Source organism: Phaethon aethereus (genome assembly GCF_964289735.1).
Source record: "Phaethon aethereus genome assembly, chromosome: 7".
In the NCBI taxonomy this organism is placed as follows: domain Eukaryota; kingdom Metazoa; phylum Chordata; class Aves; order Phaethontiformes; family Phaethontidae; genus Phaethon; species Phaethon aethereus.
The window spans coordinates 21,396,443-21,408,766 of NC_138583.1; the positions used below are offsets into that span (position 1 = coordinate 21,396,443).

At 41.3% G+C, this 12,324-nt stretch overlaps 1 protein-coding gene across 1 annotated transcript in view; it reads left to right on the plus strand.

The window, feature by feature from the left end:
- WDFY4 (WDFY family member 4) overlaps positions 1–12,324 on the plus strand; it is a 136,057-nt gene that overhangs the window by 17,809 nt on the left and 105,924 nt on the right. Inside the window, exons 11-12 of the mRNA XM_082002379.1 lie at positions 79–689; positions 6,119–6,212. Coding sequence (XP_081858505.1) covers positions 79–689; positions 6,119–6,212 — 705 coding nt within the window. The remainder of the gene's footprint in view (positions 1–78; positions 690–6,118; positions 6,213–12,324) is intronic.

The following is a 12,324-nucleotide window of genomic DNA, read 5'->3' on the forward strand; positions in this document are numbered from 1 at the left end:
AATTTTAAAATATTCTACAGCTTCTTTGTGTCTTGGTTCAAGTGCTTCTTTTGTCTCCTTCCTTACCAATATTTGTAGTCACTCCTGAGGATACTGGAGAGTCCCAAGAGCCATTCAGCTTTCAGAACCTGCAGTGGATTCAATGGACTCCTGTCCCTTCTCTCAGACATGGAAGGTGCATTGCAGGACCCTCCATCTGGGCTGTGGGCAGCAGTTGGACAGAATTGCATATTGGAGCTTGTCTTCTACACGCTTCAGGGAATAACTTCAGCCTTGCACCTCGACCCTGTCAACAGCAACTTCTTTCAGAGGAATGGTCTGTTTGAAAAGATGGCAGAGGACCTTGGATCACTTGGATGCTTCTGCACGCAAGGAGAATGGCAAATCCCTCTGAGCCTTGAGAAGACAAGGACATTTGCAGAATTCTTGGATGCAGCTTTCTGCGCTTCAGAACCTTTCCCAATGTGGCTAAAGAACTGCATATGGATTCTGAATTTTCTTGATCACATGGTCAAAGGAACCCTCCATCTGGAGAGCTACTTCAAGGAGAGAAAGCCAGAGATGGGAGAGACATCAAGGAATGATAAGGAGGGACCCCAATATCAAGAGCAGCATGCTGTTGCTTTCAGAAGACCAGGCACCAAATTAACTGCCTCTGCCTATAGACTATGGGGAAACCCTGAAGAGAAGTAAGTCTTTTTTTACTACAGGGAATATAATAGTAAGACTGGTATCTGCATTTTAGATGGTAGTAAACTGCATAAGGTGTGACATAACGTTCTTAGAACAAACAAATCAATGCCACAGTCCCAACTCCCAGGCCTCAAGACAGCAGAAATCACCTCTTTTTGAAAGGTAAATGGTGGTCAGCATTGGAGCATAAGTGTTCACTGGAGCAGTGGAACTGTTTTGTGCTGAAGGTTCTGACACGTGCAATGTGGGAACAGGACTGGGTTGTAAGCAAAGGGTTGCTGGGACTTTAAGCTTGCATTTATAGAATCATAGAATAGTGTTGGTTGGAAGGGACCTTTAAAGGTCATCTAGTGCAATCCCCCTGCAATGAGCCGGGACACCTTCAGCTAGATCAGGTTGCTCAGAGCCCTGTCCAACCTGACCTGGAATGTTTCCAGGGATGGGGCATCTACCACCTCTCTGGGCAACTTGTGCCAGTGTTTCACCACCCTCATTGTGAAAAATTTCTTCCTTATATCTAGTCTAAATCTACCCTCTTTTAGCTTAAAACCAGTGCCCCAAATGTACCCTCTTGTAGTTCAAAATCATTACCCCTTGTCCTGTCGCAACAGACCCTGCTAAAAAGTCTGTCCCAATCTTTCTTATAAGCCCCCTTTAAGTACTGGCAGGCTGCAATAAGGTCTCCCCAGAGCCATCTCTTCTTCAGGCTGTACAACCCCAGCTCTCTCAGCCTGTCCCTGTAGGAGAGGTATTCTATCCCTCTGATCATTTTTGTGGCCCTCCTGTGGACCTGCTCCAACAGGTCCATGTCTTTCCTGTGCTGAGGGCTCCAGAGCTGGATGCAGTACTCCAGGTGAGGTCTCACGAGAGTGGAGCAGAGGGGCAGAATCACCTCCCTCAACCTGCTGGCCGTGCTTCTTTTGATGCAGCCCAGGTTATAACTGGCCTTGTGGGCTGCAAGCACACATTGCTGTTCTGTGACCAACTTTTTATCCACCAGTACCCCCAAGTCCTTCTCAGCAGGGCTGGTCTCAATCCCTTCATCATTCAGCCTGTATTGATACTGGGGGTTGCCCTGACCCAGGTGCAGGACCCTGCACCTGGCCTTGTTGAACCTCATGAGGTTCACACAGGCCCACTTCTTGAGCTTGTCCAGGTCCTTCTGGATGGTATCCTATCTCTCAGGTGTGCTGACTACATCACTCAGCTTGATGTCATCTGCAAACTTGCCGAGGGTGCACTCAATCACACTGTTTGTCATTGATGAAGATATTAAACAGTACTGATCCCAATATGGACCCCTGGGGGACACCATTTGTCACCTATCTCTATCTGGAAATTGAGCCATTGACCACTACCCTCTGGATGTGACCATCCAACCAGTTGCTCATTCACCCAACAGTCCACCCATCAAATCCATACCTCTCCAATTTAGAGAAAAGGATGTTGTGGAGGACCATGTCAAAGGCCTTGCAGAAGTCCAGATAGACAACATTGGTAGCTCTTCCCTTGCCCACTGATGTAGTCATGCCATCATAGGGGGCCACTAGGTTGGTCAGGCAGGACTTGCCCTTGGTGAAGCCATGCTGGCTGTCTCAAATCACCTCCCTGTCCTCCATATGCCTTAGCAGTTTCTAGGAGGATCTGTTCCACAATCTTGCCAGGCACAGAGGTGAGGCTGACAGATTGGGCATTCCCAGGGTCCTCCTTGCTACCCTTTTTAAAAATGGCTGCAATGTTTTCCTTTTTACAGTCATCAGGGACTTCACCTGATTGTCATGACTTTTCAAATGTCACAGAGAGTGGCTTGGCAACTACATCAGCCAATTCCCTTAGGACTCTAGGGTGCATCTCATCAGGTCTCATAGACTTGTCATGTTCATGTTCCTCAGATGGCCTTGAACCTGACCTTCTCTTACAGTGGGAGGGACTTTGCTCCTCCAGTCCTTGTCTTGCAGTCCATTCACTCCAGAGGTGTGGGAAGAGAGATTGCCAGTGAAGACTGAGGCAAAGTCATCATTGAGTACCTCAACCTTCTTGTCTGTTGTTACCAGTTTGCCAGTCTTGCTCATCAGCGGGGGGGTGATGGTAGTGTGTGTATGCTTTCTTTCACCTTCCTTTTCTGTCTGACATACTTGTAGAAGCCCTTATTATTCTTTGCATCCCTTGTGGTGGTTGTGAGAAGTCCATAGCCTGTAGCTTAAGTGTGTGTTAAAGGGGGGCTCAGGGAAGATAGGGGAGAAAGAGTAGGTCAGTGGCAATGCTGGGAAGGATATGGCTCTGTCTTCTGCTTGTCTTTCTCCAGTTACTAGATCTAAAACATAAAGCAAGGCTTCCTTAGGTCCTTGTGTTGTTTTGCCTGATGAGCTGTGAGGCTGTGCAGTGACTGAATGAATACTGCTTGTGGAGAAATTTATCATGTAAATTGGGATCCATTCAGTTCACAGTGTCTGGTTTGGGACAGCTTGGCTTTGGTTCTGGGATGGGAAGGCACGAAAGGAAGCCAGATTAGCTAGAGGTGGTTGGAGAGTGTCCAGGACAAGTGTATGCAAACACAGCAGAAGAACATGTACTGGCAACCTGCCAGTCTTCAGGCCACACAGCCTGTGTGCTTTTCCAGCAGTAAATTTTCTGAAAATAAAAGTAAGAAATGAAGTTCCCAGAGTTCCTTCAAGCCTGTGGTTCCCCTCATGCAGCTTCCTCTTAGCTGTACTCCACGCTCACACTTCCTCTTGATAAAGGCTTCAGCCTGGGGCTATGCAGCTTGAAGGGAGGAACTTGAGTGCAGGCAGTGTAGGTGGCCTGTGATGCCCCATCCTGCAACAGGTATTTAACATCCCTGAAGAGGGGGAAAGGAGGTGATCCTATGGGAGCCTGTGACTGAGGCTCAGGAAAATCAGCATTTTAACTGGATCATATTCTAGCCCCTTACACTGTCCTGTGGTCAATGATGCTGCAAGCCACTGGGCCACAGGGGAATCAACCCTTTCATTCCCATGTGAAAAACATCCCTCTACGTTCCTGCTTCTGCATTAACGTTTGACACCCCTTCTGTGACAGATGGGGTCTCTGTTTATCCTTTAGCTCCTGGTGATTAGGGATAACTTGCTGCAAGCTGTGTTAGCTGAGGCTGATCTCTCTTTGGGAGTGAAGCCCCTCTTCATGCCCACCCTAGCAGAATGGCTGCTGCAGCTGCTGTTACCGCAGACTCACTGTGCTAATGTGTCTTCGGGTTTTTTGCGGCACCTTATTTTGTTCCCAAACCCTCTTATTTGTCTTATTTTTAAGTAGCAGCCAGTGCAGAGCAGATTTGGGATTCACACCATGATACTGGTGGGGTAGATGGAGTGTAATCATGGGGCTGACTAGATAGCCCTGAGGCAGGGAGTGTGAGAGATGGGATATTTGCAGAAGTGAGGAGTTGGTACATGGAGGTAGCTTTTGTACTAAGACAAAGCAGAAAATGAGGGCCTCTTGGGAAATCAGAGAAAGCTGGAGATAAGGTTTATGTAATATTCTTATAGGGGAGTGAGTATGCAGTGCTGGTGGGGCAGTTGAGGTGTAGTTAGATGCTGGTCAGGGATTCTGGATTTTCCTTCTTTGTTCTTCCTTCTTAACATCCGCCTTGGAGAATGCTAAACCTGCCAGGCAGTGCTCAAAAAATAAGAAAACATAGTTATGGCAATGTCATAATCATTTAATGATTTTTTTTTTTAAAAAGATCACGTTCTTTTAAAAGATCAGAAGACAAGAGTCTTCTGATAAACACATCTTGTTAGCTCACATTTTACCTTTACTACACATCATATGGGTTATAAAAAAAGTTCTGCATGTGAAAGAAAAATTTTGAGATTCAGAGGTAGCCATATTTCTTCAGTGCCTAAGTCTTTAGGAAGACTGTGTTAGGAGAACTGGACACACTGCCTGGGATTGCATTTTTACAGTGCTAGAGATGGAAGTTTGAATTGAATTGAAAGTTTGGGAAGTTAATCCTTGAATACAGTGGCTTAGGCTAAAAATGAACTTGTTCTGGGGAGCAGAGCTGCAGCAGGAAAACAGACTGAAATTTCGATCCTATTGATTTTAGTGAGCCTGGATTTTTCTCTTTAAAGGTCTTTAGGATTTTTTGGGGGAGATGAGGAAAGTGTATTTGCAGTGTGTACTTTTTCCTCATTTGGTATTTAAAAACCCATCCACATTCATGTCAAATATATGTGTATGTGTCCACACTGGAGTCACTGCTGCAGTAAGTATTTATACCAGATCTGGTTTTGATTCATTACACAGAAAATATTGCAAATGAGTGATTTCTTTGAAAGTATCTTTCTTGAGGGTGCAGTAGGAATTATTTGTCACTGTGTGGCAGTGTGCTACACATTACTCGCTACTCGGATGTATCAGATGTTAGCCACTTTCAAAAAGGCTCATGTTTAATTTTAGCCTTTTTGCCCTCCTTTTAGGTCCCTTGTAAAAGCTTTTTTTTATTCTCACTCTTTTATTTGTACTCTTTGTTTTATACAGTCCATAAAGCATATTGTGCTTTAATTTTTCAGTCTAGTTATGGCTGTTAGATGTTGTCTTTGCTTTTTTCATGAGGTCTATTTAGGACAGATGTTTCTGACAGTGCATATCACAACTCCGGTTCAGAGGTACACGCAGAAATTATGATTATACTCTGAACATGACAAGTCTGCAGTGCCTAAACTAGAGTTACTGCTATGCTGTGGCTTCATCTTTGTGATATATCTGATCTCTAGCCTGCATCATGGCATAAGCCGTGTGGTAACTCTGATGCCTCAATTCCTTCCTATGCCAGAATGTACAAAGGTGATACATGGCAAAAATGAAAACTGGTGGGGAAGCATAGGTGTTTAACTTTCTTTTACTAGTTTAGGTGGATTATGGTATTGGAAGGGAAGAGTGGCATACTGATTTCATCAAGACTGTTTCCTCTTTGCTTGTTGCTACTACAGTTTGAAAGTACTGAAGTTATTGTCTGACTAAAGTTACAAACAGCTTGAAAATAGTGAGTATAGGATGATATATAATACAATATTATATATCATCCTATATGATAGTATATTGCGAGTTCTAGGATGATGCATCAGAGAGTTCCCTCTGATTGTCTGTTCTGTGTACTGCAAGTACCTTCAAAGGCAAAGTTTGTTTCAAAGATGTGCAGCAGCCTCTTTAATATGCAGGTGCCTGAGATGTGAGCCCGTGAGCAGATAGCCTGTCCTGTCTTTATTACTCTAAGGAAGCTTCCAGCTGTTCCAGGTCATCTGTATTGTTTGCTTAGTTTCAAATGCTAAGCCTGGTTGCTGTTAGGAGTATTTAATGCTGGACTCTGCTGGAACATTGTTGGGCCCTCTTTGCTGCTGTTAATAATAATAATCATAAGTTTTTATGCATCTTTTTCCTGCAGGTGGGAAATGGGAGACTGTGCTATTGTACATCCAGGTGCTGTCTGTGTTATGGTGAGGTTGCTGCCAAAGCTGTACAAAGAGGGACACTCTCAGGTGAGTCTGAACATAGCAAAGTGCCATCTAAATAGGGTCTGCTACTTTTCTGTAGCTTCTTTTGCAAGAATTGCTTACTCTTTGCAGGTGTGGAAATACTAAAATTTACCTATAACACTGGCAGGAGGAACGGCACAAATTTCATGAGTCAACAAATATAACAAGATCAAAGGCTCCTGGCTATCAGTTTGACTAAGTATTTCTATACCTGTCTGATACAGTGCATGGGTCTTGTCCCAGAATACTTATTGCAAAGGCACATGTGTAGAAGTCACTTGAAAATTCTTTAAAATATTGCTAATGGACCTAACAACCAGAACAGTCTGGCTCTTTAGGCCTAACGGTCCATAAACTTCCAATGCAGCTTCCAAGCTTAACATCTGCTTTGCTTTGTCAAATGTTTCATACTCACTCCCATTCTGAACAAGTGTATTACCTATATTGTATCTGCTGACTGATCTAAAATACTTGAACACAGTTAAAGTATGGACAGATTGAAATAAAACCAGATTGTTCATCCAAAGCTATGGAAGGTGGGAGTGCAACTAACTGCTGGCATATCCCAACTCTGTGTAGCAGAACCAAACCAGCAGCTAGTGAAATTTTGTTAATTACAGTAATTAATTTCTGAAAAACAAGTAGATCTGTTAATTGGATGAAAGAGACTGTCATCAACAAATTCTTGGAGTTGGTGCTAGGGCTGAGCTGTATGAGAGAGAAAGCTCCTCAGAGCCTCAGTAGATGGCAGTGTTCTTAAAAATATGAAGGCCTAGAGCACAAATTCCAGCAATTTCAGTTATGTATTTAAGTGTGTTCATCTTTTCTTCCTTTCTCACTCCTTTGTTTCTTAATTAACAAGAAATTATTACTGATGGTGTTTGTTTAGTATTGCTGTTGTCAACAGGATTGCCTCAGGTAAAAAGGGACCACTGTTATGCAGGGTCCCGAGTCAGATTCCGGCTAGGAGTTAACACAAGTCCTGAAGAGTTTTCATCAAATGACCCACAAAAGTGTTAGAGGAAAAACAGACTTTTTCTGGCTAATTCTATTTAAAAGTAGGTGAGAGAATGAGTGGAACCTCATGTCCTATAGCTTGGGCAGCTCACTGATGCTGCCAGGTAGTAACACAAAAGACTGGACTTTAGTACCTTTAGTTATAACACATACCACATGAACCCTTGTGCAATGAGATGCTGCTTGGAACACAGGAGTCAGGCAAGATCTGATGCAAAGGGTGGACCTCAATGGCTAGTGAAGAGGAGCTACTTGGTAGAAGGGTAACAACTGAAAGAAATTTCCGTTTCAATAGATACATTCTGTCTCAAACAGAACAGGCTACTATTCTTTCTTTTAGTGCAACAGTGTTTGACAGCTATATGAGAGACAGAATAATTTATTTGTGGATGGAGCTTTTTAATTGCAGGCTTTCATTCAAAAAATCTGAAGGGCCTTCTTGCTCTGGGTTTAAGACTGAGTCAAATAGTACATTTTTTAGGAGCAATGGTGAAGAACAGACAGTAACTTACCTCTTTCTGCTTGTTTTAGTGATGTGATAGATCTTTTAGGCCCAGGTATTCAGGAGTGATCTGGAAAAAACTTCAGAATCAGTCAGGTCATGTGCCAATCCTTTGCTTTCACAGAAATGGCAACGAGGAAGCACTGCTTTTACAGAAACATTAATGAACCCAATAAAATTAATGTACTTTGATTCTGACTCTCAGAGATAATGTCCATTTCCTGCCAAATTTGCTGCTTCCCAGTGACCTTTGTCAGACTCGAGCAGTGATGGGCTGAAGCAGTGTTGAGCCCGTCAGCATAGAAAAAACAGTAGCAGACAGTAAAACAGGTGGTCTTGCACTTCAGCCATTTCTTCTGACTGTCTAGAATGACAATTAAAAGCTGAGGAGAATAGATTTGTGGATGTATATTACTGCTATTCCGAGGTATGATCAAAAATCATTTAAAGGTCACACGGGCATGAAAATTTGCTTAAAAGCCTTAACCTACCCCCCCAAGAGACAGTCTTTGAGTCAGTAAACTGTATGTAGAGGATATTGCTCATGCCTAGGACTAAGCCAGCCCAGGTACTAAGCCAGTTCCCATCAAACTGCATACAGTTTGACTAAATACAAGGTGTATTTTCCTTTTATTAACATGCTGCCCGTTCAGTGATGAAAGATAACATTGTCACATGTTTCAAAAACTAAGTACAAGTGAGACAGGTTACCATCCACTTTAGTTATGTGGCTGAGTATATTCAGTCTCCCCTCAGACATATCTCATCCTTGTCTGGTATTTTGGAACTGTGGCTTTTAAGATTCCAGAGTGCCATGCCAGATCTTTTCCATTTGCGATGTCAGATAAGGAGATCTCCTAGATCTGACCAGGCTGGGTAATGGAAGGAAAAGAACTTTTGAGAAGAGAATCAAAGCATGATTCAGTTCTGTGTCATCATCCTGCCAGGTTTCCTGTGAGTACAGACAAAAAAATCCTCACATGTTTCATTATGTAAATTATCTATACTTTTGTTACATAATATTAATGCTTCCACAGCTGGATTTGTCCTCTCTATTTTTATTCATGTCTCTCCTGTGATGAACTGCTGTCATATTCACTGTTGTAAAATTAAAACATTGTGCATCAATAAGGACTTTGCACCTTTTTAAAAGACCTTTATCCCTGTTTTAAATTTAGCCTAAACTAGTTGTTCTGACTGCAGATGTTAACAGCATAACATTTGCCAAGTACTTGTACTTCTTAAAAATGTAAATTCTTTTTAAACTGAAAAGGTCTCTGACATAGTTAGAAATGGTCCACAGAAGACTGTGTGACATTTGAGATTTGTCTGCCTTCAGATATATGTTACTAGTATCACTGCTAATGTAACTGTTAATGTCACAATGAATTCCTAAATTACCACACTGCATTATCTGCACAAGGAAATTCTTCAGGTATTTGGCCAGAGTTTCAGTCTCCTTTGGGTTGTGCAGCCAAGGCTTTGAGAGAAGGGAAAGGAGAATGGACCAGAACTCTGGTAAGAGGAAGGAGACTAGAAACACCCTGGCAGTGGGTCCTCCAGCCTGGGCTGGTAGCTGAAGGTCAGCTCTTTCCCCTGAGCACTTTCCTACAGGCTGTTCTCCAGTCTTGTCTCCTGGGGGATTTTTCTTTGCTGAGCCTGTTCTGATTACAGCACAACCTTTTTTTTTTTTTACAGAAAATGCACAGCCCGTCTGCATGTTCTTTTCCAAGGTTATTTTTGGGCTTTTAGTAAGAAGTTTGCTCGTTAATTGATCAACCAACTTCTGAAGCTTTCACTGTTTATACAGACCAAGCAATTTTCCTCCTGTGCTTCCAAACCCACAGCCTGCCCTTTTATTTGTCCTGTTTCTCTTGCTATTCACTTTCTCCTTAAAAAGGAGCCAGTGTCTCTGAAGTTGCACTAAAGTCTTGGTAATGTACCCTGGATTGGAGAGACAGGAACTCTGCCAAGAATCCCTGGCTAACTATACTGAAGATAATTTTCTACTTTGTATTGTTTTTCATGTAATCATATCATTTATAAGGTGGCACAGACAGACACCTTTGCCTTCCTCTCAGGTGTCTGATGAACATGAGACATTCTAGCACTGCACACTAGCTTAGAGAATGGGAAGGAGACACTGCATTCAGCTAATACTGGGAGGAAAAAAAATACTGCAACTAAATGTAATTTGGTGAGAAAGAGGTCTGTCAGACCAGCAGAATTAACAAAATGATTCTTAGCCTTATGAAGAGATCTTGTTGCCTGTCTTAAAATGGTCAGGACTTCCTAGTATATTTTCTCTAGAATGTAATAGTAGCCCTGGTATTCATATGAGGAGAGCTCTGTAGCTTCTCTTACACACAAGCTGTACCAAGGGGAAGTGTGAAAAGCCCGATGGAGATGGTATAATTTATATGAAACATTTAGCTAGACACTGTCTAGGTCATGTTTTTGGAAAAGTAGAAACAGTTCATGCCATTCATAGTGCTTTTTTCCCTGTCTACTTGCAAGGAGTGCATGAACCCAAGTTATTTTGTAACTTTGCAAAAGCAGTTATGTGTACTGTCGGCTAAATTTTGCTTGTTAAGGTCAGTGGATGAGAGTTAATCAGCAAAATACTGTGATAGAAAGGGAATGTTCTTGCAGCTGGGAACTATGCATCAGGAATTTGAGCTGTGATAAAATTATGAATTATTTTTTATAACATTCTAAGGAAAAAAAGATTGCACAGATGAGTGAATTTACAGACAATGGGTTTTAAGCTGATGGATGTCTACCTTTTCCTTTGAAAGCATGATTTAAAATCCTGGGTGACTTAAAACTTTTTGAAGGTTCGATGCCTTGAGTTCTTCATTAGTAAAACTAAATCTCTGTGGTGTGTTAGGAAGTTAATTCTAATTTTCTATGAAGGGCTGCTAGCTTTTCAAGAAAGGTGCTCCTGAGATTGAAAAGTTTGTTTTTTGCAATTGCACACAGAATTATTGCCGTATCTTTCTTAAACCTAAGAAACTTACATCGTTTTGAAATGAACCCACACTGCCAAAGGTTCAAATTTCTTGCTTATCTTAAACATAGCATAATTTTGAAGATGAATAAGTGAATTAAATGCAGCTACCAACTTTTGAAACTATGTGCTGTTAGGCACAAGAATCTGGGAACAAATTAAAGAGATTCAGCAAATTGTAGGTGACATTTTGCTCTTAAGACTCTAATCTGAGGCAGAGCTGTGATTCCAACTACATTCTAACTGCACCTTCAATATTCTGATTCATGGTGCAAGTGATATGTGTTAAGAAAATCAATGCATGCATGTAGAAACACACAGTTTGGTTTCCTGGCCACCATTAATATTTCCACTAAAATCTCATTTTACTGGAACTAAGACCCATGAAGAAAGCACATTTTATTCAAAACAAGGCTATACTGGTTATTGACAAAGCTGCTAAGCTAATGAAAACAATCAATTTTTTGTATGCTATTATGATTTTATTGGATTTTAGTTTCACTTACCAAGACTTCTGTCCTTCTCTGTTTTCATGTGGTTTTATACATCCAGATACTTTCCTGCATCCAGTCAAAAATGAATTAAAATAATAATTAAAAGATACAAAAAGTTTTAAGTCAATCTTTGATACACTGTAGCAATAAATACCTTTCTGTGAAGAATAGTGTAGTTTAGTCTGGTGGATGATTCCTATCTATAATGAGATGCACAGTGAAACTTGTGTCACTAGAATGAAGTAATTCAAAGAGAAGAAAGTGTTATCCAAACTCGCCCTTCAGATATCAAAAATAGTTGAGTTTACAAAAACAATATGCATTGGATGTGCTAGTATTATTGTCTAAGTGTTGCAGTTGGGGCTTTTGGTTGCTGAGCACTTTGAAAACAAATTGCTTCTTGGCTTTGAATTTGTCCCATACAGCTTTTGATTTTGGTCTGGATGCTGAGTTCCTCCTTACTCTTAATAAGCTAGCTAATTCTGAATCCAGTTAGGTTGCTTCTCATTCATGTTATAAAATCAAATTCCAATGTCCTAATCTGCATGTCTTTCACCATTGTTGTCCTTTTCTTTAAGAGTTTGCATAGGTTATTTCCTAGAAGAGCATATGAGAAAGGCAAAGAGCTCTTGGGAGTGGGGAATGTTTCATCTTTAAGAGTTGCATTTAAATATGTGATGCACAGTTAGTTTTGTGTGAAATCTAGGTAGGTCAATAGTGTAGGCTCCATTCCTAATTGGGAACAAATTGCTCTAAAGATAATTTATGAGAATCGAGTTACTTCGAGACCATGAAGAAGCAATAACAAAGTAAAACTTCAAGTCAGCAAAACATGTAGAGAAGTGTTTAAAATTGTTTCATTATATTGCTAGATATGGTTTTTATTTAAGAACGGTGCTTTTAGAATGAAGAGTAGGTCATGTCAATATGACTCTCCAAGTGCTTAATGTTAAATATATTCTGAGTTACTGTGTTGGCCTTGGAGCTTATGCCTAATAACCTGGCCTTGGTGGTGGTCCCTTCTTCTGAATGAGATGATTGTTCTCTTCCTTCACTACCATAGTCTTGTGGCAGGAAAGCACAACTGTGAAT